At 45.5% G+C, this 26843-nt stretch overlaps 1 protein-coding gene across 1 annotated transcript in view; it reads left to right on the forward strand.

Moving 5' to 3' along the window:
- LOC138670240 (THAP domain-containing protein 2-like) overlaps positions 1–26069 on the forward strand; it is a 52897-nt gene extending 26828 nt beyond the window's left edge. Inside the window, exons 3-5 of the mRNA XM_069757411.1 lie at positions 25040–25160; positions 25284–25394; positions 25828–26069. Coding sequence (XP_069613512.1) covers positions 25040–25160; positions 25284–25394; positions 25828–26069 — 474 coding nt within the window. The remainder of the gene's footprint in view (positions 1–25039; positions 25161–25283; positions 25395–25827) is intronic.
- The last annotated feature ends 774 nt before the right edge of the window (positions 26070–26843 follow it).

Here is a 26843-nt window from a genome sequence, read left to right on the forward strand (position 1 = left end):
TTCTTCCCCGACCAGCGATCTCCCAGCAGGGGCCTGATCGCTGCTGCCTGTCACACTGGACGATATCGCTAGCGAGGACGCTGTAACGTCACGGATCGCTAGCGATATCGTCTAGTGTGACAGTACCTTTATTTCAACTGCAAATCTCGCAATTTGGTCTACGCCCTTATTTGCCCATGTCCAAAGACGTATGTCGGTCAAACGACACAGGAACTGAAAAGGAGGATACAACTGCATCTTTCAAACATAACAACAGCAAAAGAGGACTTGGAAAAGGGCAAGACTTTGTCCTCTGTGGCCTCGCATTTTTTGTCTGTACTCAATTCACAATGTAGAGGAACGAAGATTTTGGGATTGAAGTCTGTTCAATCGGATATCAGAGGTGGAGATATTACTCTGGAACTTCTTAGACGTGAATCTAAATGGATTTTCAATTTGAACTGCCAAGCTCCACTTGGTCTTAATGAAGATCTTTTATTCACAGGGTTTTATAAACAATCCTGAAGCCCTATTGTATATCTTGCTGGTTTGACTAACAGCTTGAGTTCTTCTTTCCTAGGACTTCCCTTGGTATATGGAAATTTTAGTTGGAATATCCCAATTCGGTCCTTACTGGTCCGCTTGTTTGATGATTTTTTCTGTGGTAGTCTTTGATCTCTGCGTGAACAGCACTATATGTGATTTTGTGCATTTTTTTCAAACAATATATGGGTTATTTATACCTGATGTCTAGGTGAACAGCACAATATGTCATATATATTCCTTTTGGCTTTTTCGCCATGAAAACTTGGGGTCTTCATGTTTATCCCTTATGAGTTCACAATCTATGTATGCATGTGTGATAATCCACGAGCAGGTTTATTTCCCTGACTGTATCTTACTTACATAGGTGTTCCCTTGTATGTACAGTTAGGGCCAGAAATATTTGGACAGTGACTCAATTTTCGCGAGTTGGGCTCTGCATGCCACCACATTGGATTTGAAATGAAACCTCTACAACAGAATTCAAGTGCAGATTGTAACGTTTAATTTGAAGGGTTTAACAAAAATATCTGATAGAAAATGTAGGAATTGTACACATTCCTTTACAAACACTCCACATTTTAGGAGGTCAAAAGTAATTGGACAAATAAACATAACCCAAACAAAATATTTTTATTTTCAATATTTTGTTGCAAATCCTTTGGAGGCAATCACTGCCTTAAGTCTAGAACCCATGGACATCACCAAACGCTGGGTTTCCTCCTTCTTAATGCTTTGCCAGGCCTTTACAGCCGCAGCCTTCAGGTCTTGCTTGTTTGTGGGTCTTTCCGTCTTAAGTCTGGATTTGAGCAAGTGAAATGCATGCTCAATTGGGTTTAGATCTGGAGATTGACTTGGCCATTGCAGAATGTTCCACTTTTTGGCACTCATGAACTCCTGGGTAGCTTTGGCTGTATGCTTGGGGTCATTGTCCATCTGTACTATGAAGCGCCGTCCAATCAACTTTGCAGCATTTGGCTGAATCTGGGCTGAAAGTATATCCCGGTACACTTCAGAATTCATCCGGCTACTCTTGTCTGCTCTTATGTCATCAATAAACACAAGTGACCCAGTGCCATTGAAAGCCATGCATGCCCATGCCATCACGTTGCCTCCACCATGTTTTACAGAGGATGTGGTGTGCCTTGGATCATGTGCCGTTCCCTTTCTTCTCCAAACTTTTTTCTTCCCATCATTCTGGTACAGGTTGATCTTTGTCTCATCTGTCCATAGAATACTTTTCCAGAACTGAGCTGGCTTCTTGAGGTGTTTTTCTGCAAATTTAACTCTGGCCTGTCTATTTTTGGTATTGATGAATGGTTTGCATCTAGATGTGAACCCTTTGTATTTACTGTCATGGAGTTTTCTCTTTACTGTTGACTTAGAGACAGATACACCTACTTCACTGAGAGTGTTCTGGACTTCAGTTGATGTTGTGAACGGGTTCTTCTTCACCAAATTAAGTATGCGGCGATCATCCACCACTGTTGTCATCCGTGGACGCCCAGGCCTTTTTGAGTTCCCAAGCTCACCAGTCAATTCCTTTTTTCTCAGAATGTACCCAACTGTTGATTTTGCTACTCCAAGCATGTCTGCTATCTCTCTGATGGATTTTTTCTTTTTTTTCAGCCTCAGGATGTTCTGCTTCACCTCAATTGAGAGTTCCTTTGACCGCATGTTGTCTGCTCACAGCAACAGCTTCCAAATGCAAAACCACACACCTGGAATCCACCCCTGACCTTTTAACTACTTCATTGATTACAGGTTAACGAGGGAGACGCCTTCAGAGTTAATTGCAGCCCTTAGAGTCCATTGTCCAATTACTTTTGGTCCCTTGAAAAAGAGGACGCTATGCATTACAGAGCTATGATTCCTAAACCCTTTCTCCGATTTGGATGTGGAAACTATCATATTGCAGCTGGGAGTGTGCACTTTCAGCCCATATTATATATATAATTGTATTTCTGAACATGTTTTTGTAAACAGCTAAAATTTCAAAACTTGTGTCACTGTCCAAATATTTCTGGCCCTAACTGTATATGTGTTTTTTTTTGGCTCTTTACTAGCCCAGTAATTGGGGTTTATTTCCATGAGTCAATAAACTGATTTTCTATTGCACGGTGTTTATCCTTGTGCCTGCATCTCTTGCGGTGATATCTACCATCCACGGCCTCTCCTGGGTCTATTAAGGCCATTGGAGTCTATAGGTGGTATTCATTGGCACCTCAATAACTATCGAGAATTTTTAATAAACTTACAACTGTATCTCATAAAAAATCTGTTTGTGTACTGCTCTCTGCCTTTGAGGCTGATGGGGTTATTCTTTATTATTATATGCTTCTAGATTATTGACTGATGGTCTGCCTATATGGCCAGCGTCTCTCCTCCTCCTCCATGTCAGGAGGTTTTGGGGTGTGCTTCATGTGACGTATTCTACTCTGATAGTGCCACACTCTGACTCAATGTACACTTAGATGTTGCCCTTATGCCTTCCTATGACAATAGCAACTTTGCTTGAGGTGCAGCAGGTGGAGCCTCTATATGCGCGTGCGCCGTTTGCATCTACTGGACGCTGTTCCAATATCATTTGGTGACCATGGCAACTTTGCCTGAGGCATGATGACGCGTAACATGTGCAGTTTCCACATGTGTGTGCGCCGTTTTGACTCATTGGATGCCGCTTTAATATTATCTGGTGACTACACCAAACTTGCCTGAGGCATTATGATGCATCACACACGAGCAAGCGTATGCATAACACTAGGGATCACCACAATATATTAGTAAATAGAAAACGATCTTTATTCAAAAGGACAACATATACAAAAACTTTTTTTAAAAACATCTAAAAACATGTATACCACAATGTTGGGTCCATAACAATAATACAATAAATGTTGACAAAAATGTGTGCCACCCACACAGCTAGTACAAATATTAAATCACTATATAGTATGAAGTACCATTGATACCGACCACACACCCAATGCCCGTGTGCACTAATTAAAGATAAAGTTATTCGAAGGTACTGGGCAAATAAATGATCCCTAATGGGCCACAGGCGAACGTGGTACACTAAATGAATCTCTGCCTATTCCCCAGGCACTATAATTACCCCACTCGTCCTCCTCAGTGGTCCATAGTAGTGTCTTGCCCAGTCCTAATGTCAGCACACCTAAGGGCAATCCTAAGCCAACAGGCCCATCAGGTCAGATCAGTCCAGCTGTGTGGGTACCAAGACCCACGCGTATCGACGCTCAAGGCGTCTTCCTCAAGGTCAATGTAATGTTGTCCACATCAATACCTGATATATATACGGTCCGAAATCATGCTAATAGCCACAACCGCTGCGTCGGGCCATGGCGGCGCCGGAAAGTCAGTCCGGCGTCATAGAAAGTACACTGCGCAGGCGCCGAAGCGCCGGGGTACACTGCGCAGGCGCCGAAGCGCCGAGGTACCAGGGGGCCAAGCGCGGTCATCGGGCATGCGCATAGCCACCAGTGTCCGGACAAGGTCTCCATGGGAACCAGCAGCGTACGCTGAATCCCATACCTCCGCCAGACCTAAAGTCCGCGGGTCTGTCACCGATTATCTGAGACATGAGCACTACGCTCACCGGATTTGAGGAGGATATATACCATTTCGCACAACTCACCACGCATGTTGCCCTCAGGGGAACACAGATAATAATGTCCCCCTTGCGCGGAATAAATAATGGTGCGGCAGTGCAGCAGTGAGTTGCTGAAGGGTGACATCGCCTGAATCTATCAGGTATGGGATAACCTTGGTGGCCACCAGTGCTATCTAATAGAACATTGCTGCTGCCACATCCCCCCGCCGTACACAAGCACAGCGGGATAGGTACGGCAACACCAAAATAAAGGGTATAAAACTACCCATCGCCACAGCCACAGCAGTTGCGGGCGAGACATAGGTCACATAAACACAGATGAGCCATGCACACAGACAAGCACTAACCCTGGCCAGGGTACAGGCACCAGCACATACGCAGCAAATGAGTCAGTGGCGGTCGAACAGAAAACCCCCCGTGCTCAAGATTTGTATGGTTTCAAAGTCAGTCCTGTCAGAATAAGGGGCAGAGGTGGGCTCCACTATCAGGGGGACCTCCGCTGACATATTAAAAACGTGTAGGGAAGTATAGGCACCAAGTCCGGTCCTAGGACCGAACAAAATGATGGTAATTTCCTCAGTAACAATAGGTTCAACTACAGAGAATGCTATTGGAGCGAAAGAAGCTGGTGTAGAATAGTCAATAATTACCCATATTATTATAAAACTCATATGTTATATGTCATATGCCATATGTACAGCTCAAATACACCAGATCGAGCAGAGCATTAAAATGTATTCTTTGAGTCCAATATCTCTTCACTCCAGTTTGCCCAGATCTTGCCTCCACGTGCAGGATTGCAATTCCAACGGTGCCTGTAAGAATCAGGGGTTAAGGTCCGTGAAGCCCACTCAGGCTTCCAGCCACCAGTAGGATCATCCATGTTACCTACACAGAAAGATCGGGAAATAAGTTTAGCACCTGAGGATATCAGAGGTTAACCCTACAAGTGAACCCAAGCACACGGCAAACACAGAAAAATCAAAGTTCAGCAAGGAACTAGAGCTTTCTATAGAAACCCGTGTATAATAGCTCCTCATTCAGACCATCCGGGGCCAGGCTCTTGAGTTCAAAAATTAAACGGGATTCCTTTCTCAGCAGTTCGTCTGTAAGCCTCCCACCCCTAATGCTGGGGGTCACCCCCTCAAGGCCCATAACACGAAGAGTCCTGTAGCTGCCATTATGATGTTCCAAAAAGTGGGTGGCCACGGAGGTGATCTGTTTCCCCCTTTCCCTATCAACTTTAGCCGTATTAATATTCGAGATGTGCTGTTGCACCCTTCGGCGCAACTCTTGAGTGGTCTGACCCACATAAATCTTCTGGCAGCCACAGATCAGGGCATATACCAGATTCTTAGTACGGCAATTAAAATAAGATCTGGATTTAATCCAAAAAGGTACAGAGGGAATATGAGTGCCTTCTTCAGCTAACATAAGGGGACAGATCGAACACCTACCACACGGATACGAGCCTATGACGTATTTACCTGTGCATGTTCTTGTCGTAGATCGCTTATAGTGGCTCCTGGTAAGGCAGTCCTTCAAGTTCCATGCTCTCCTTGCTACCACTCTTGGTCTGTCAGGAATAATGGTCTTTAGCCTCATGTCGCTAAGTAATATCCCCCAGTTGGACTCCATAATATGGTACACGTCTCTCCACTGATTATTGAACCTTGTAATCAGGCTCAGTTGGTTCCTGTTGTTCCTCTGTTGTGTCCTCAGGACCTCCTCCCTTAGTTTCTGCCGGGAGAACTCATAAGCTCTTGAGACCACTCTCCGTGGGTAACCCCGTTCTTGAAAGCGTTTCGTAAGCAGTTTTGATTGTTCTTAAAGCATGCCATGGTACTGCAGTTCCTCCTAGCACGTAGGAATTGGCCCTTAGGAATACTGTTACGTAGATGGCGTGGGTGAAAGCTGGAATAATGCAAAATGTTGTTGGTGGCCGTCTTCTTACGGAAGAGAGTCGTTGTGATCCGATGGTCCTCGATCATAATTCTTAAATCCAGGAAGTCCACCGTCCTACATGAAAAACATGATGTTAACCGGATGCCACATTGGTTGGTGTTCAGCTCCTTAACGAAGACTTCCAGGGCTTCCGCTGTACCTGTCCATAAGATAACAATATCATCGATAAAGCGGTACCATTTCAGGACGTGCTCCTGATAATCATGATTCTTGTACACCTGAGTCTCCTCCCACCACCCCATAAAAAGATTTGCATAAGGGGGCGCACACCTCGCCCCCATGGCTGTCCCGGACACCTGTTTGTAATAGACCCTATCAAAAATAAAATAGTTTTTCTCCAAAATGATTTTGAGAAGGTCTAAGACAAACGAATCGTGACCCCTACTACCTGTTGTATATTTATCCAAAAAGTAACCCACGGCATTATGATGCGCAGCAGGGGGAACATTCACATGTGCGTGTGACGTTTGATTTTTGACTTTATTGGATTTTGTTCTAATACTATCTGTTGATCATGGCAACTCGGCCTGAGGCACTGTGACGTGCAACAGGTGGAGCCTCTACATGCGCGTGCGCTGTCTGAACTGGCTAGACGCTGTTCTAGTACTCCTTGGGACCATGGCAACTCTGCCTGTCAGGTGATGACGCGCAACTAGTGGAGTCTCCACAGGCGCATGCGCTGTTGTGACTCACTGGACGCCGCTTCAACATTATCTGGTGACCATAGCAACCCTGCTTGAGGCGCTATGACGCGCAAGAGGTGGAGTCTCCACATGCGCGTGCGCCATTTGAGCTCTCTGGACGCCGCTCCTGGAACTTCCGTGTTATGGGATCCACAATTTCTCTGGTAAGCATCACAGCTGCAGCTGCTTAAACTGTGATCACTTTGCTATTTAAGGACACAGGATATCTACAGGAGATACCCCTGACGAAGCCACTGTCTGTGGCGACAAGCATCGGGTCTCTGCACCTCCTGTCGATACTCCCCAGGGCTCCTTACAGGCTTTGAACAGCATCTGGGTTTGCATAATAGTGATTGGCAAATGGTAATCTGGGCCTCTTTGCTTTGGTAACTCACAGCATGTTCACTATTATGGGTAGGCTTGGTGCTCTGGCGTACTGGGTTTCACACCCCTTTAGATGACTGTGTGAGAGGGGGTTGTATATGGCCTATAGCCTGGTACATTGTATACTTCCTTATCCTCACCTGTTTATTTTGTTTACTTTGTGTATGGATTAGTTGTTAAACTTATGCGTATACTTCACTACACGCTGCCACATCCTACTATTTGCCTTATCATGATATGGTTTATTTGTGAATTTTAATGCCTTTACAGTGTGTTGCCGAGCTTGCCATTCATATGTCATTATAATGTTTTTTTCAAAAACATACAAATTTTTTTTCCAGGTAGTTTTCATCTTGCTCCTTGTTAGAGCTTAGTGCTGTTCATGCAGACATCTTACCTTGTATTCACAAGGATTCTTTATTGTACCATTTCTGGGGAGTTGCTTCAGGGGGTTGGCTCTATTATGGGCCATTTGTTATCGTTTGTAGGTCACATGTGTGACCAATTTGAAATGTTTTTAAATCTGTGCTCCGTGTGGTTTTCTGTTTTCTTTTGTGTTACACCAATAACATTTGTACTTTTTTACATTTGATCCATTGCCTCAGGTGATCCCCTTTGTATGGTCCTATTTCTTGTGTTTCTTTGTATTGTTAGTTATAGCATAGACCAGGTTGGATCCCTGTACTTCTGTGGTGCCCCCTCTCTACTTATTACGCCATGGAATAAATGGCGCTATAATAATAAATAATAATATATGGATAGATATAAATAGCCTAGCCTAGATAGGCGCCATGGATATTCTCCCCCCCCCGGCTAAAAATAACAGCCCCCAGCCGCCCCAGAAATGGCGCATCTGTAAGATGTGCCAATTCCGCACATAGCCTCTCTCTTCCCACTCCCCTGTAGCGGTGGGATATGAGGTAGTAAGGGGTTAATGTCACCTTGCTAATCTAAGGTGACATTAAGCCCGGTTAATAATAAAGAGGCGTCAATAAAACGCCTATCCATTACTAATCCAATAGTAGTGAAAGAGTTTAAAATAAAAATAAAAACACAGCCAGAAAAAAGTATTTTAATATTCTTAATTTCACCATACTTACCATACTCAATCACCTGCAAAAAATTAAAAATTATAAACCAACCGTATACTCACTTTCCGCCATAGTCCAATTAATAACGAGTGTCCCATGACAATCTCCACTATAGAACAGTGACATCAGGTGATGTCACTGCTCTATAGGCCTCCAGTGACACACTTACAGGAGACAATGGCTCCTGCAGTGCATCACTGAAGAGGTTACCTGAGTTCATTGGTCTCACTATGTCAAATTTTCCCACACAGCAGTGCCACAAGTGAGAGTAAGAACTATTTCTCACAGCGGCGGGGGGATACAGTGCGGAAGGATATCTTCTGTCATTGTATCCTGGAGCCTCCGAAGAGTGGTCACATCAGCTGATGTGGCTGCTCTCCACGGGAGATCGTCGTGGGACACTCGTTTTTATTGGATATCTGCGGATATAGGGAGTATATTGTTTGTTTATTATTTTAATATTTTTTACAGGTGAGCAATGGCTTCGGTGATCAAGGTGATGGCGAGTATGTACTCTATGTTGTATGTACTGTATGTATTGTGTATATGTACTGTATGTCTATATGCATGTGTTGTATGTACTGTTGTATGTCATGTATGTACTGTTGTATGTCATATGTACTGTATGTTGTATGTACTGTTGTATGTTCTGTATGTCATATGTTTGTACTGTTGTATGACATATGTTGTATGTACTGTGTCATATGTTGTATTAACTGTTGTATGTCATATGTACTGTTGTATGTTCTGTTGTATGTATTGTATGTCATATGTTGTATGTCATATGTATTATGTACTCTATGTAATATGTTGTGTGTTCTGTTGTATGTCATATGTTGTGTGTACTGTATGTCATATAATAATAATAATCTTTATTTTTATATAGCTCTAACATATTCCGCAGCGCTTTACAGGTTGCACACATTATCGTTGCTGTCCCCGTTGGGGCTCACAATCTAAATTCCCTATCAGTATGTCTTTGGAATGTGGGAGGAAACCGGAGTACCCGGAGGAAACCCACGCAAACATGGAGAGAACATACAAACTCTTTGCAGACAAACTCTTTGCAGATGTTATCCTTAGTGGGGCTTGAACCCAGGACTCCAGCGCTGCAAGGCTGCTGTGCTATCCACTGCGCCACCGTGCTGCCCTCGTCATATGTTGTATGTACTGTTGTATGTACTGTATGTTGTATGTATGTTTTTTTTTCATTCAACACATTAGCCGGATGATGGGACTACTACTGTCCCATCATTGGCTAATGTGTCAATCACTATCACTGTAGCAGGCATAGCCCGATGGGACTTATAGTCCCATCGGACGATGCCTGCACACACATATACACTCGGACAGCTCCGCAGACGCCCCGGCAGACCCACGGACAGCGCCGCACACCCCGGGACAGGCCGCCTGGACAGCCTGTAGACCCTGCCTGCACACACATACAGAGTCTCCTCCCACACACTTCCCTCCTCCCGATCTGCAGCGTTTAGGCCGGTTTCACATTTGCGGTTGTGTCCGCAGCCTTTCTTCCGCAATTATCCGCATGCGTTGTTTTCCTATATTTAACATTAGGGACGCATGTGTCTGCGATCGGTTGCGTTTTGCCGCGTTTGACAACGCATGCGTCGTTTAGGCATCTGCGGTTTGGCGCGGTAAACGCAGCATGTAGTAATTTTAGAGGTGTCAATTTGCCGCCTAGAAACGTATGCTGTTGTTAGCGCAAGGAATGCGGCAAAAAAAAAACGCACTACTGTCTATGGGAACGCATGCGTACACATGTCTTTGCGTACGCATGCGTTTGATGCGTTTGCGTACTTCGGACTGCGCATGTCCAGGAACTGATTAAGACATGCCCATTAAAGACACACCCTCCTGGAAATATCAAACGCATGCGCATAAAAAGCGCAAACACATGTAAAACGCATGCAAATGCTGCGTTTTTTTTACCGTCATGTGTCAGCTGATGCGGATAATAAACGCTGCGTTACCAGAGGTTTCCATGCGTTTGTGCATGCGGTTGCGGACAATACTCTGCGGACTTAACTGCAAATGTGAAACTAGCCTTACCCCACAGCTAAACCGCAGATCTTTTTTACATCTGCGGATGTGCCTGACTCAATGCAAGTCTATTGGTGCAGAAACGCAGCAGATCCGCACAAAGAATTGACATGCTGCAGAAAAAACGACACTGCGTTCTCGCGCATTTTTTTTCCGCAGCATGTGGCGGTACACCTGTCAAACCGTAACGCAGGTGTCCTAAGGCGAGCTCAGGGAGGCCAGAAACCTCCCGTGGAGCAGAAGGGCACAGCAAATTTGGTTTTCCATAGGTAACATGCTACTGTTTAACACATGGAAAACTTCTGCAGATCTGCGGGAAAATCTGCAACATGTGCACATAGCCTTAATAGGAACTATAGTTTCAGGTAATTTTTCATGATAGGCTGGTGTGTGATGTGGAAAATTTATTACCTGAAATTTTCATTTCCTGGAGTCCATAGACAGCTCACAAATGGATTAATGAGATTTCTTCTGCCCAGATACAAGATACACATTGACTAGTAATAGTGAGACCACCTACTGCACAATAGAAGCTAGGACCCACAATGATGGGTAAAAAATGTAGTGGGGAGAATATTGTGCTGCCTACAGTCTATGGGAAATTAAAATTTCAGGTAATACATTTTCCACTTCCTGTTTGCTCTCCAGAAGCACAGGAATTGGAGATAAGTAACAATGCAAAAACAAAAAGGGAGGGATGAATTGTTAACCACTTCCATAAGCATTGCTTTTCCAAAGGCCGAATCCTCAGATGAAAGCCTGTATGCTTGATAAACGTAGAAAATGAGGTCCAGGTATCAGCTCTGCAGATCTAATCCAGAGGCACGAGACGTCTCCATCTGGGCTGTAGCTCTTGATCTGGTAGAATGAGCTCTCAAGTTGAGGTGAGACTCCAGACCTTGTAAAGAGTAACAATCTCTGATCACTGTCTTAAGGTACCTTCACACTGACCAACTTCACAACGATATCGCTAGCGATCCGTGACGTTGCAGAGTCCTGGATAGCGATATCGTTGTGTTTGACACGCAGCAGCGATCTGGATCCTGCTGTGACATCGTTGGTCGGAGCAGAAAGTCCAAAACTTTATTTCGTCGCTGGATCTCCTGCAGACATCGCTGAATTGGCGTGTGTGATGCCGATTCAGCGATGTCTTCACTGGTAACCAGGGTAAACATCGGGTTACTAAGCGCAGGGCCGCGCTTAGTAACCCGATGTTTACCCTGGTTACCAGTGTAAATGTAAAAAAAAACAAACACTACATACTTACATTCCGGTGTCTGTCGCATCCCTCGGTGTTCTGCTTCTCTGCACTGTCAGCGCCGGCCAGCCGTAAAACAGATTACAGCGGTGACGTCACCGCTATGCTTTACGGCCAGCTGGTGCTCACAGTCAGTGCAGGAAAGCACAGCGACGGGGGACAGACACCGGAATGTAAGTATGTACTGTTTGTTTGTTTTTTTTACATTTACACTGGTAACAAGGGTAAACATCGGGTTACTAAGCGCGGCCCTGCGCTTAGTAACCCGATGTTTACCCTGGTTACCAGGGGAATTCGCATAGTTGGTCGCTGGAGAGCTGTCTGTGTGACAGCTCTCCAGCGACCACACAGCGACGCTGCAGCGATCGGCAATGTTGTCTAGATCGCTGCAGCGTCGCTAAATGTGACGGTACCTTTAAGCCACCTATATAGTGAGACTTTACTAAAGGTACCTTCACACTGAACAACATTACAACGATAGCGATCCGTGACGTTGCAGCATCCTGGATAGCGATCTCGTTGTGTTTGACACGCAGCAGCGATCTGGATCCTGCTGTGACATCGCTGGTTGGAGCTAGAAGGCCAGAACTTTATTTCGTCGCTGGATCACCCGCTGACATCGCTGGATCGGCGTGTGTGACGCCGATCCAGCGATGTGTTCACTGGTAACCAGGGTAAATATCGGGTTACTAAGCGCAGGGCCGCGCTTAGTAACCCCATTTTTACCCTGGTTACCATTGTAAATGTAAAAAAAAAAAAAAACACATACTCACATTCCAGTGTCTGTTGCGTCCCCCGGCGTCCGCTTCCCTGCACTCCTCCTGCATCCTGTGTCAGCGCCGGCCGGCCGTAAAGCAGAGCACAGCCGTGACGTCACCGCTCTGCTTTACGGCCGGCGCTTACACAGGATGCAGGGAAGCGGACGCCGGGGGACGTGACAGGCACCGGAAAGTGAGTATGTGTTTTTTTTTTTTTGTTTGTTTTTTTACATTTACAATGGTAACCAGGGTAAACATCGGGTTACTAAGCGCGGCCCTGCGCTTAGTAACCCGATGTTTACCCTGGTTACCCGGGGACTTCGGCATCGTTGGTCGCTGGAGAGCTGTCTGTGTGACAGCTCTGCAGCGACCACACAAGGACTTTCCAACGATCACGGCCAGGTCGTATCGCTGGTCGTGATCGTTGGAAAGTTGCTGAGTGTGACGGTACCTTTAGCCCGATTCCCCCTTACTTGTTTCCTAGAATGGCAGAAAAAGAGCATCTGAGCATTTCAATGGATGAATTCTATTTGTATAATCTAAAAGAGACGTTTTCACATCCAGATGAATAAAATGGTCTGAATCAAAGTCCAAAGCTGGAGTTAGAAAAAGCAGGTCATTTTTTTGGTTAGGTTAGACACCGTAGGTACTTTTGGAAAGGAAAGGTATAGTCTCGAGAACCACACAATCTGGAAGAATTTTTAAATAGTTATTTGCAAGAAAGGGCTTGTAGTTCACTGATTCTTCTGAATGAAGTGGTAACTGTCAAAATTGGTATCAAGTCAGCAGTTTAAGACTGAAATTTTGTAATGGTTCAAACGAAGATTGATACGAGCCAAAATGAGGAAAGTCCCAAAAAGCTAGGGGGCTATAATATGATTGCCTTAACGACTTTATATAGCTGCAAAAATGAACCTTCAAGGTATTTGGCTTTCGACCCTTCTGATATCCTTCTTGAAGTAACTGAAGGAAAGATGAAACATCTTTTAGACTTCTCTCATGTTTGACGTGGCAGTAAAAAAGAAAAACCAAACTTAGGAGTAAACTTTAATGGTATTTGGTGTTCTAGAAGCCAACAGGGTATTAATGACTTCTTCAGGCAGGCTGCTATCTATTACGACCTGATCTTCAAGCCGTGAGATGTAACTGAACTGGATCTCGATGATACATTCCTTTTGGGAGAAGAAGATCTTTTTGATTTGGCGATCTCCAGTATCTTCCTCATGAGAGACTTAATGTGAGTGGAAACCAAGCCCTTCTGGGTCAGTATGGAAAACGCTACAATAGCCTCTACCTGTTCATTTTTAATCTTCTTCAGGACACTTCGAATTAGAGAGACAGGAGGGAAGACATAGAAGAAGAATCTTCCCCAGTTGATGGAGAGGCCTCCGATCGCAAATGGACTCCTGGATTTGTTGAAAGAACAGAAGTAGTCGATCTTGGCTTTCTCCGTGGTAGATATCACATCCAGCTCTGGTTTTCCTATTCATTCTGTAATCTGAAAGATTTCTGTATTCAGACTCTATTTTCCTGTGGGAATATAGTTCCTGCTTTGTCAAAGCTGCCCAACACTATATAAGTACACCCCACAGGGACAGACACCCCAGTTTCCCTGGCCAACAATAAAAGATCTGGCTGCATCCTGCATAATAATGTGCAGTAAGATAATAAAGATGTATAATATGGCATGCACCACTTAACGAATTAGGTGCATTGTACTCCTGTGAGTCAGTTCATTGACTGGCGAACATGGCCCCAGTCTTAATTAAGCAGCACCGTAAAGCTTAGCTTTCTCTACTCATGTGAGACAGGACTAGACATCTGCAAGGAAAACCCTTTAGAATACAAAAAGACACTGCACAATAACAGCTCACTAGCCAGTGCATAATTCTACTAGGAAACCACCTAACCAATACCTTGGTGCTGATCACGGATCTGATACCTGGCAGATATGCTCCTACTCAGTTCCGCCCCATTTGGCCATCTTTGTATACATTGTTATACCATCTTTGGATGGATAGCGGAAAAGTCAGCAGTGGCCATATCTTGGTATACCTATTTAATGGCCAGCAGACCATGCACAGCCATCTCGGTATACCTACTTTGGATAGGCAGCAGAGAATTCTGCGATGGCCATCTTGGTATACTTATTTGGATGGACAGTAGAGAAATCAATGGTGGCCATGTTCGTATACCCATTTTGAGAGGCAGCAGAGAACTTTGTGATGGCTATGTTGCTGTACTCTTGCTAGAGGAGACACAAATTATATCTCCAGCCAGTTTGGGAATCTACTGTTATATCCACATCCTCCTCTACCCAAGCTAAAAGGCAATATTGCCCATAGCAGACGTATTACACTAGCAAATATTCCTAGCTATTGGGTGAGATCAGGAGGATTATTGGTAAGAGCATGACCTAAGGATGAGGGTCTGGGCAGAAGTTCAGTATACAACCTGAAGTCTGGATGTATAGCAGTAGGGATACAGCAAACCCCATGTACAGAGGGTTATAAGAGACATGTAAACCTCTATCCAATATAAATAATTAGCCTCCTCGTGGTGCTGTCCTAGCTTATATTGTATACTGGGCGCTGAAAATATTTAGCTAAATTATTGCTAATCAATGTATATCATGTATCAGGTCAGATGAAGTCTCATTAACCCATTCATGTGCTGCTGTAAGATGACCAAGAAAACACTTTCTGACCACTATATTACTTGTGTCTTGCATTTTTACCAGTTTTCCCTTCTGCGGTCTCTATCTCTTAATTTACAGTTGACACTAAACTGAGTCAGTGAAGACTAGCTGCTATGATGTTTCCTGTACACAGTTCAGAGAACTGAGGGATTCTTACTCTTTTTCCGTTTGGTAGCACCCAGACCGAAGCTGCAGAGGCATTTAGACATTATAAAGTTGTACTAAGCAGTGTAGCTATGAATCCAGCTCTGGGATACACTGACTAGAAAATGTGGGATGTTTCTCTGCCTCTCAATTAAAGTGACTGAATCACATTTTTTTTCCAAATTAATAATTATATAAACATTTATTTTTAAAACAAAATAACTTTTACTATATTTTATTTCTGAACCCTTTGTTTATTCAGTATAATAAATTTGGCACTCCAGATAATGATGCCAAAAAATTAATTTATTTCATGTAGTAACAAATCTGTTGCAAACAACGACGTTTTGGCCACAAACGGCCTTCTTCAGAACTAGAAAAGAATACATCTCAATAAGTATACATAAAAGCATACAAATCCATCTAAATGTTACCAATAGTAGTCTCTCATAGCCACAAGAAAATAAAGAAATAAAGGAACACAGACCCAAAATAATGGGAAATAATCATTCTAATTATGTAATCCTGAGTCTAATGTTACAGAATAGTGACGAATTTGACCATATGATAGATTGTAGAAAAAAAGACTATAGTGAACATGATCAAAGGGACACACCAGTTACCAGAGAGTGGCAAGGAGTGTAAATGGCTGGAGTCACACTGCGAAAGAAAAAATGGTATGGGATTACTCAGTTGTGAGAGCTTAGAGATAAAAAACAAAAAAACAGCGTTCATACATACATCTTGAGCAGGATCTACATAGAAAAACTTGCCAGCATAAGATCATACAGGCCAAATGTATGATCCTATACTGGTAGGTTTTTCTATGTACCGTATTTTTCGTATTATAAGACGCACTTTTTTATCCCCCCAAAATTTGGGGGGAAAATGGGGGTGCGTCTTATAATGCGGATATATCTTACCGGCCGTCGTAGAACAGGGTCCCAGGGTTGCTGCTGGAGGAGGCTAGAGTGAAGCGTAGCTGCAGACCGGGATGAAGGGGTGTTCGGATGTGCACCTCTGCTGGTGTTTGGTGGTGCGGGGTCTCTGCCGACATTTTGTGAAAGCCCAGAGCTCCCGCACTTACATGGTTTTACTATGCGGTGGACTCTGGGAAAATGGCTGCTGGGGGCAGCGCATGTGCAGATGGAGATCTCGGCACGAAGATCTCGGGAGATGAGATCTCAGCACCAACATCTACATCTGTGCATGCGCCGCCCCGGCAGTCATTTTCCCAGAGTCCACCGCATAGTAAACCATGTACTGTAAGTGCGGGGGCTCTGGGCTATCACAAAATGTCAGCGGAGCCCCAGCACCACCGAACACCAGCAGCGGCTCACATCCGAACACCCCCTCATCCCAGCCTGCAGCAAAGCTCCCCTGCAGCAACCCTGCTCCAACGCAGCCACTAACCCCGGTAAGCAATAAGACACATGGATTGTAAGAAGTACCACCATTTTATTTTTTTTTTTAAAGTTTTTTTTTCTCCTCAAAATTTGGGTTGTGTCTTATAAGCTGCAAAATATACGGTATATATCTTGGAGTGGATTCTTATTTGAGCAAACAAAATAAGTGGCTGTGCTGCATATTGTTTTAATATTCATACCTTTTTTTTGTTCAGCCACTGGGGCTGCCATTTTTATTTGCTGGTGTGTCTGAGCATGACGCATACCCACTGCAAATACGGCAGCCACAGGCCATAAGAGACTACAGTCGATGTCCATCAGCATCTCCTGTACTGCGGCTGTCTCAGCTGTGAATTGTCCATGCCACCTGGGCTGCTCAGGTCACAGTTGTGGAGGAGCCATGAACTATCTGAGAGAACTTCCCCCTGTCACTGCTACTTAGAGCGATGACAGAAGGTCTGAACCCCTGGGAAACCGTGGTGATAACAAGTCGGCAGCCTGGCCTTGTACTACACTACTAATGACACGCTACTGACCTGTGCGGCCCTGCTCTTAGGCTATGTGCACACGTTGCAGATTAGGCTTAGGAATTTCTGGTGCGGATTCTGCCTCTCCTGGCAAAAAACGCACCTGCGGTTCTGCAGCGTTTTTTGTGCGGTTCCGCAGCGTTTTTTGTGCGTTTTTGCTGCGGATTTCTTGCAGATTTGCTGCGGTTTTTACCCCTGCGGTTTTCTATAATGGAATGGGTACAAAAATGCTGCAGATTCACAAAAAAGAAGTGACATGCTACTTTAAACCGCAGCGTTTCCGCAGCGGATTTTCCGCAAAGTGTGCACAACATTTTTTTTTTCTCATTGATTTACATTGTACTGTAAATCATTTGCAGATCTGCAGTGTTTCTGCACCTCAAAAAACGCTGCGGATCCGCAGAGACTCCGCGAAACATGTGCACATACCCTTACTGATGAGACCAGTGGTGACTTTTACCAGCAGTAAGAACAGGTCGGTAGCCTGGCATTAGTTGTACAATACCAGGCTGCTGACTTATTCTCACCATCGTAGTATTTAGCTCAGCAGCTCTGCTCAGTGTAATGCCTCATTCAGACATCCGTGATGTACAGACGTGAATCAGTGGCGGACACCACAAAAGAGGGCCCTTGTGCAATATATTGATATGGGCCCTTTGTAGCCCAAGAGCTCATGATAATGCACATTTTACCCTTCGCCACGACAGCACCCTACTGGAGAGATGGATCCGCCCCACAGGAACAGGAAACCTACAGAAAGATAAAAGGGGGCGGTCCGCCTCTCCTCCTCAGTTTAGGTTTCCTGTTCCTGCGGGAACGTCAGGATTTTACACTACGGAAATTCCTGGGCTAAGCACGCCGCCTGTGCAGTGTCTTTGGAACGGCAGGGGCTGCAGCCTGGAAGCAGCGTCGGGGGGTGTTCCGTTTGACGGCTCCCTCCTCGTCTGGAAAAGCATTCAGACGGCCGGGTCCGCGAGAGGCCGCCCGACATCATCTGCATCGTGTGGCGGCAACGACGCAAGAGAGAGCCCTGACCGACAGGAGTCGGGTAAGTGATGGCAGCATCCCAAATTGCAGTCCGGTGCCAGGATACCGGACCGCGCACGCGCCGACCGCCATAAGTGTATTCGCCCCAGAAGTAGAATTGTCCAGGCCGAGATCAGCGGCAGGGGGAAGCGCGGGTTCGCGCATGCGCAGGTCGCACCAAAAAAAAAAAGGGCGCTCTTTATAAATGAACCGGCCACAGTAATATGGCGATGCAGAATGTCATCCCCAGGTGCCATGGGCCCTACAGCAGGAGACCCAGTACCGCCCGCCAAGGATCGCTCCAGCAGGGGATCCTCAGATACCGGTCGTAAAAGCGTCACGGTGGACAGATCCAGGACAGGACCTCGGCCTTCTGATCCGGTACTAATAGCTTCACTGGGTGAGTTTTTAACTCTGCCTATTAGGGCTCATCTCCACTTGTGTGAGAAAAAAACGGTCCGATCTACGGACCGAAAAAACTGATGTAACGTCTGCGAGTGCCATGCGAGTGTCATGCGAGTGTCATGCGAGTGTCATGCGATTTTTTTTTATCGCAACATCCGTATGACATCCGTATTGCTGTCCGATTTTTACGCACGGGTCTCCTTTGAAAAGCCGGTAATTCAGCGCAGAGTACAGTAAAATCACACTGACAGGTTAGATTAGAGTAGATATATATATATACATAGAATAGGTATATATACATATATATATGTCAGGGAGACACCTATATATATATATATATATATATTTATATTTAATGCAGCGCTAGATAGCTTTAAAGCTGGTAATTCAATTACCGGCTTTTGCTTTCTCCTTCCTAAATCCGACATGATATGAGACCTGGTTTACATACAGTAAACCATCTCATATCACCATTTTTTTGCATATTCCACACTACTAATGTTACTACTGTGTATATGCAAAATTTGGGCGTTCTAGCTATTATATTTAAGGGTTAAATGGCGGAAAAAATTGGCGTGGGCTCCCGCGCAATTTTCTCCGCCAGAGTAGTAAAGCCAGTGACTGGGGGCAAATATTAATAGCCTGGAGAGGGTCCATGGTTATTGGCCCCCCCCTGGCTAAAAATACCTGCCCCCAGCCACCCCAGAAAAGGCACATCTGGAAGATGCGCCTATTCTGGCACTTGGCCACTCTCTTCCCATTCCCGTGTAGCAGTGGGATATGGGGTAATGAAGGGTTAATGCCACCTTGCTATTGTAAGGTGACATTAAGCCTAATTAATAATGGAGAGGCGTCAATTATGACACCTATCCATTATTAATCCAATTGTATGAAAGGGTTAAAAAAAACACACATTATTAAAAATTATTTTAATGAAATAAAAACAAAGGTTGTTGTAATATTTTATTTAACGCCCAATCCAATCACTGAAGACCCTCGTTCTGTAAAAGAAAAAACATAATAAACCAACAATATACTTACCTTCCGAGGATCTGTAAAGTCCAACGATGTAAATCCTTCTGAAGGGGTTAAAATATTTTGCAGCCAGGAGCTTTGCTAATGCAATGCTACTCCTCGCTGCAAAACCCCGGAGAATGAAGCTAAATATAGATCAGTGAGCTATATTTAGCTTCATTTGCGGTGAGGCGCCCTCTGCTGGCTGTTCATAGATCGTGGGAACTTTCCTAGAAAGCCTGGGAGCTTTCTAGGTCTGATCTGTTGCCTTGAATACATACATACAGGCACAATATATAAAGCAATGAAGGTTCTTAAACTTGTAGGTCTTGTTTATCCTGCAATCTGGACAGACACTGAAAACTGGCATGTGATCGATAAGGGTCTTGGCGCATAATTTATTTACTGTTGATTAGCTTATGAGAAGGAGAATGATTATTTTCTTAGGGTATGTGTCCACGTGCAGGAAACGCTGCGTGTTTGACGCAGATGTTACTGCATAGTGGAGGGGATTTTATGAAATCCCGTCTCCACTATGCGTGGTAACACGCACCCGGCGGCCCTGCGATTCCGGACATGCGCGTCTTTTAAGATTGCAGCATGTCCGTATATCTTGCGGCGCCACTGCGCCGCCGCAAGGTAAAACACAGGGCCCTATGTGTGGGGTGCAATGATGCCGGATGTGTGCAATGAACGCATCCGGCATCATCGCGTCACAGAAGACGGCGGGGCTTAGGGCAGAGCGGGTTTGCCGCTCCGTCCAAAGCGCCGGCCATCCTGAAGGTGGACACATACCCTTAAGTTTGTGAGCAGCTGGCATCTTGCAGGACGGCTTTTACATAGTAACATAGTAACATAGTTAGTAAGGCAGAAAAAAGACATTTGTCCATCCAGTTCAGCCTATATTCCATCATAATAAATCCCCAGATCTACGTCCTTCTACAGAACCTAATAATTGTATGATACAATATTGTTCTGCTCCAGGAAGACATCCAGGCCTCTCTTGAACCCCTCGACTGAGTTCGCCATCACCACCTCCTCAGGCAAGCAATTCCAGATTCTCACTGCCCTAACAGTAAAGAATCCTCTTCTATGTTGGTGGAAAAACCTTCTCTCCTCCAGACGCAAAGAATGCCCCCTTGTGCCCGTCACCTTCCTTGGTATAAACAGATCCTCAGCGAGATATTTGTATTGTCCCCTTATATACTTATACATGGTTATTAGATCGCCCCTCAGTCGTCTTTTTTCTAGACTAAATAATCCTAATTTCGCTAATCTATCTGGGTATTGTAGTTCTCCCATCCCCTTTATTAATTTTGTTGCCCTCCTTTGTACTCTCTCTAGTTCCATTATATCCTTCCTGAGCACCGGTGCCCAAAACTGGACACAGTACTCCATGTGCGGTCTAACTAGGGATTTGTACAGAGGCAGTATAATGCTCTCATCATGTGTATCCAGACCTCTTTTAATGCACCCCATGATCCTGTTTGCCTTGGCAGCTGCTGCCTGGCACTGGCTGCTCCAGGTAAGTTTATCATTAACTAGGATCCCCAAGTCCTGTGGAAGCCTGTCACCATATAAGGTCCGGCCAGCATCTGTACGCCCTCACAGTGTTCTAGAATGCTCTCTATGTCCCCAATCCTCTATGCAAGGCACAAAAAAGAGCTTTTATTATACTCACGGATGGCGCGGTGCGGGCGTCACTAGTCTTGATCCGGCACCGTCCCTCTTGTGATCGCTGTCCCGCTTTGCGTGGAAGATGCGTCCTCTATCGCACTCCCGTGCAGGCGCAATTCTCTTTGCCCTGCTGAAGTCAGAGTACAGTATTGTAGTGCGCATGCGCCGGCTTTATTTCCAGGTCATCAGCGCCCTTTGGCCTTTCCCAGCACATATGCACTACAGTACTTGACTCTGCTTTCAGCAGCCCAGAGAGAAGTGCGCCTGCACAGGAGCACGATGGGTGTGGATGACGTAGGATGTGTCATCCAGATGAAGCAGTAATGCAGGATGGCGATCTTAAGTCAAGACCAGCTATGCCTTGGTGAGCGCCGTTGGTGAGTATAATGAGAGGTCATTTTTATGCCTTGCGGAGGGGATTGGGGACACATTTACAGCCTTCCTTATAGAGGCTGCCTATGGGAGCTGCATTATACTATATAGTCTTCCTATGTGAAGCGGATTATACTATAGGGTCTGCCTATGGGGAGTGCATGATACTATATGGAGGCCTATGGGGAATGTATTATACCATATTGAGGACTATCTGGTGTATTATGCTATATGGAGGCTATCTAGATGGCCATCATTCAGTGTGGAGATTACAGCGACGGGGCCATCATACAGTGTTGGAGCCAGTTTGGGGGATATTAAGGGGTCAGTATATACAGTGAGGGGGCATCATACTGTGCATAGGGGAGCTGTACAGGGGGGAGACTCGGGACTTTATTAAATGTAAAGTGGGCACTTATTCTTATAGGGGAACTCAATTTACTGTGACTATAGAATTTAGAGGACATAGAGAACCACACAGCAGTAATAGGGACAGATACGGCAGCAGCGGTTCAGTATTGGGGTATCAGGTGCAGTAATAGGGACACATACGGCAGCAGCGGCTCAGTATTGGGGTATCAGGTGCAGTAATAGGGACACATACGGCAGCAGCAGCTCAGTATTGGGGTATCAGGTGCAGTAATAGGGACACATACGGCAGCAGCGGCTCAGTATTGGGGTATCAGATGCAGTAATAGGGACACATACGGCAGCAGCTTCTCAGTATTGGGGTATCAGGGGCAGTAATAGGGACACATACGGCAGCAGCTTCTCAGTATTGTGGTATCAGGGGTAGTAATAGGGACACATACGGCAGCAGCTTCTCAGTATTGGGGTATCAGGGGCAGTAATAGGGACACATACGGCAGCAGCTGCTCAGTATTGGGGTATCAGGGGCAGTAATAGGGACACATACGGCAGCAGAGGCTCAGTATTGAGGTATCAGGGGCAGTAATACTGTCACATACAGCAGAGGCTCAGTATTGGGGTATCAGGGGCAGTAATAGGGACACATACGGCAGCAGTGACTCAGTATTGGGGTATCAGCAGGATGAGGAGTTTGTGCAGGTTGGGAATAGATGGTGATGGGGCTGGAATGTGAGAAGTGAAATGTGTCTTTGTTGTATTCTCTGCAGATGAGTTGTAGCTGGAAGAAGTTTTCATGTCGGTCTGGGCCAGATGGAAAAGACGGGAAAAATGAACGGAAAAATGAACAATTCTATCAGAAAGAACGTCAGAGGTAAGTCATTATCTGTAACTGCACAGTGATCTGTTATATGTTCTGTAGGGCTGGTATCTACCACTGACCATATGGCGGTAATATCAGTGTTGGTCTTTATATAGAGATTATCTTCAGTAATAGTGCGGTCATCTAGTGAGGTTCTCCTCCACTATTAGGGCGCATCACCGAATTGTAATGAAGGTTACCTGGTTAGGGGCCACTCAGAAGCTTCACCCCCCCCCCCCCCCCCCCCGGACCAAAACCCTAGCTACGCCTCTGGGCCCGGCAGGTCAGAGGCCCCCAACACCATGTTGCAGTGCAGGAGATTCCTCCTGCACGGCAACAGTCCGAGGCGTATCTAGGGGAAGGGGGCAGCCGAGGCACGTGAGAGACAGGATGCTAGCAGCTCCAGTCATCACGGTGAGACAGCTTCTCAGTCTGTATTTTTTCCCCCCTCATACATCTCATGTACGTCTGAATGAGATCGTATTTAAGAGAAAGCCAAAATAGTCAGGAGAAGCTGAGGAGCTGCAGCCGGTTTACATCAGCCACCCCTGTACCAGAGAGGAGATTGTGAGTTGTGTATATGAGCTGGTATCTGGTGTGTGTGTGTGTGTGTGTGTGTGTGATATCTGTAGTGTGTGTGTGTGTGTTTGTGTGATATCTGTAGTGTGTGTGTGTGTGTGTGTGTGATATCTGTAGAGTGTGTGTGTGTGTGTGTGTGATATCTGTAGTGTGTGTGTGTATGTGTGTGTGTGTGTGTGTGAGGCATGGGCGTAACTACCACGGTCGCATCTGCAAGCGGCTCTGGCAGGTCAGGGGGCCGTGTGTCCCCTTGAGCCTGTCTCCCTTGTCCCCATGTGCCAGTCTCCCTTGCCCTTTAGTCCCTGTGTGTCCCCATGTGCCTGTCTCCTTTGTCCCCTTGTGCTTGTGCCAGTCTCCCTTGCCCACTAGTCCCTGTGTGTCAGTCTCCCTTTCCCACTTGTCCCTATGTGTCCCCTTGTGCTTGTATCCCTTGTCCCCGTGTGTCCCCTTGTGTCAGTCTCTCTTGCCCACTAGGCCCTGTGTGTCCCCTTGTGCCTGTCTCCCTTGTCCCCTTGTGCTTGTCCCTTGTCCCCTTGTGTCAGTCTCCATTGCCCACTAGTCCCCTTGTATCAGTCTCCCTTGCCCACTATTCCCCGTGTGTCAGTCTTCCTTGCCCACTAGTCCCTGTGTCCCCTTGTGCCAGTCTCCCTTGTCCACTAGTCCCCGTGTGCCCCTTGTGTCAGTCTCCCTTGCTCACTTGTCCCCGTGTGCCCCTTGTGTCAGGCTCCCTTGCCCACTAGTCCCCTTGTATCAGTCTCCCTTGTCCCCTTGTGTCAGTCTCCCTTGCCCACTAGTCCCCTTGTAACCTTCTCCCCTGCCTCCTAGCCCCCATGTGTCCCCTTGTGCCTGTCTTCCTTGCTCCCTAGCCCCCCTATGTTACCCTTGTGCCTGTCTCCCCTAGCCCCCTTGTGCCCTCTCCCCTGCCCCCTCGTCACCATTTGCTCGTGTTTTTCTCACTGCCCCTGTATGGAGGGGCTGCATTATACTATGAGGGGGCTGCATTGTATTCTATGGGGGTTACATTGAATTGTATGGCGGGGGGGGGGGGGCCCATTTGGAAGTTCGCACCGGGGCCCATAACTTTGTAGTTACGCCACTGACAGAGAGGTACCATGTTCAGAAGACCCAACCCCCCAAAAGAAAACAAATACTGATGATATAACCACTCCAGTAGGGGGCAGATTAAAATTTTTCGCCACTCAGTGGGAAAAGATAACAACCAGTTTGTGGATTTTAAATATAATCAGAGATGGAATAAAATTACAATTCTCTCACTATCCCCCACAAATCATATATAAAAACATTCCTCAGCTCACCTATACAACAAAAGGCCCTTGAGGTTGAAATCCAAACTCTATTATCAAAACAATTTTTAGTCCGGGTTCCTGAAGGGCAGGAAGGTAGGGGATTGTATTCCCCTTATTCTTGATTTCCAAACCCGACGGTTCATTTAGGACAATCATAAACCTGAAAAAGCTTAATTCATTTGTTAAGAATGATACGTTTAAAATGGAATCTATTGGATCCACCATAAAGTTACTTTTTCCAAACTGCATGATGGGCGGCATTGATCTAAAAGATGTTTATCACCATCTCCCTATCCATGACAGATACCAGAAATTCTTCAGGGTAGCGGTAACAATCGAAGGCAAGATTCATCATTTCCAGTATGCAGCTATGCCCTTTGGCCTCTCAACAGCGCCAAGGATCTTCACCAAAGTAATTCTAGAGGTGATGGCTTATCTTCGCCAAAAAGAGACATTAATTGTGCCCTACTTAGATGACTTTTTAGTCATCGGAAATTCAGTTTCTCAATGCGCTGAACGTTTAGCTCACGCAATTTCATCTCTACAGGGTCTAGGCTGGATCATCAATATCAAGAAATCCAGACTTACTCCACTTTCTCTCCAAGCGTTTCTGGGGTTTCATCTAGACTCCATAACCCAAAAGTGTCTTCTTCCTCAGGTAAAAGTATCACTCATCAGACATAAAGTCACAGCTGCCATGGATAACTCACACATGTCCTTAAGGAGAGCAATGTAGTTGCTAGAATCTCTTATTTCATGTACCCCTGCAGTCCAATGGGCACAATACCATACACGGGCACTTCACCACCAAATTCTCCAGGAGGAAAGATGACTACTTGGTCACCTGAATGCAAAAATAAGTTTTAACTTCCTTAACGTGGTGGCTAGATTCTAACCATTTGATGAATGGTGTTCCATGGGTAATAACACCATCTCACACTATAACCACTGATGCTAGTCCTCACGGATGGGGCACCCATATGGGAAGTAAATTCTGCCAAGGGTTATGGAACACGGAAGAATACCACAACTCATCTAACCTTAAAGAATTAAATGCAGTAAAATATGCCTTACATCATTTTCTCCCACAGCTCCGGGGAAAAGATGTCAGAATCCTTTCCGACAACACCACCACAGTTGCATACCTAAACAGACAAGGAGGTACTTGATCAGAGACTCTGATGTCTTCTGCTGGGGAAATCTTGGATCTCCCCTGCCACTGTTGGGCACAATAGGGCAGACAGGGAGAGCAGCCGCCGAGTGGGGGCGCCAGAGCGCAGGACATAGGGTGCCAACCTCCGCTGTCAGGCAGGGTGAGATAGGTTATACATAGGGACTGGCACATCCCCTGGGTGCCTCTGTATATGTATTTTTATTAAGTTGGTGGTGGTGTTTATTCACAATTGGGTATTTATTGTATTTGTATTATTTTAGAAGTATCAAATAAAAGTTGAATTTTATACTGATATATTAGAGGTTAGCGGTGACTACAGGAAATCTTGGATCTAGCAGAAAAACATCTATCATCCCTTACTGCGCTTCACATAAAGGGAGAAAGCAACCAGCAGGCAGACTTCTTAAGTCGACACACCTTTAGACAGGGAGAATGGTGCCTAAATCATCATGTCTTCCAAGAGATCGTATCCCTATGGGGTCGTCCTCAAATAGATCTCTTCACCACAAGAAGAAACAGACAAGTTCAGAAATTTGCCTCCCTGTCTTTCGCGGATCATCCGGACATTCTAGACACCCTCCAAGCCCCGTGGCAGTTCAGTCTGGCATACGCCTTCCCTCCGATAATATTATTACCTCAGATCATACGGAAAATCAGAGAAGAAGGAGCGAGAATTATAGAATTATACTGATAGCTCCATTCTGGCCCAAAAGGCCATGGTTCTCGTGCTTACAAACCATGTTGGTCTCAGATCCTTGAGATCCCCTCGATACCCAACCTTCCCTTCCAGGGGCCGTTTTTCCACCCTCAGGTGAACAATCTTCATCTGACGGCCTTGAATTTGAAAGGCAAATGCTAGAATTAAGGGAGTTCTCGGAGGGATTGATTGACACACTCCTCCAAAGTAGAAAACATTCCACCACAAAAATATAT

The sequence above is a fragment of the Ranitomeya imitator genome, chromosome 3 (genome assembly GCF_032444005.1).
Source record: "Ranitomeya imitator isolate aRanImi1 chromosome 3, aRanImi1.pri, whole genome shotgun sequence".
In the NCBI taxonomy this organism is placed as follows: Eukaryota; Metazoa; Chordata; class Amphibia; order Anura; family Dendrobatidae; genus Ranitomeya; species Ranitomeya imitator.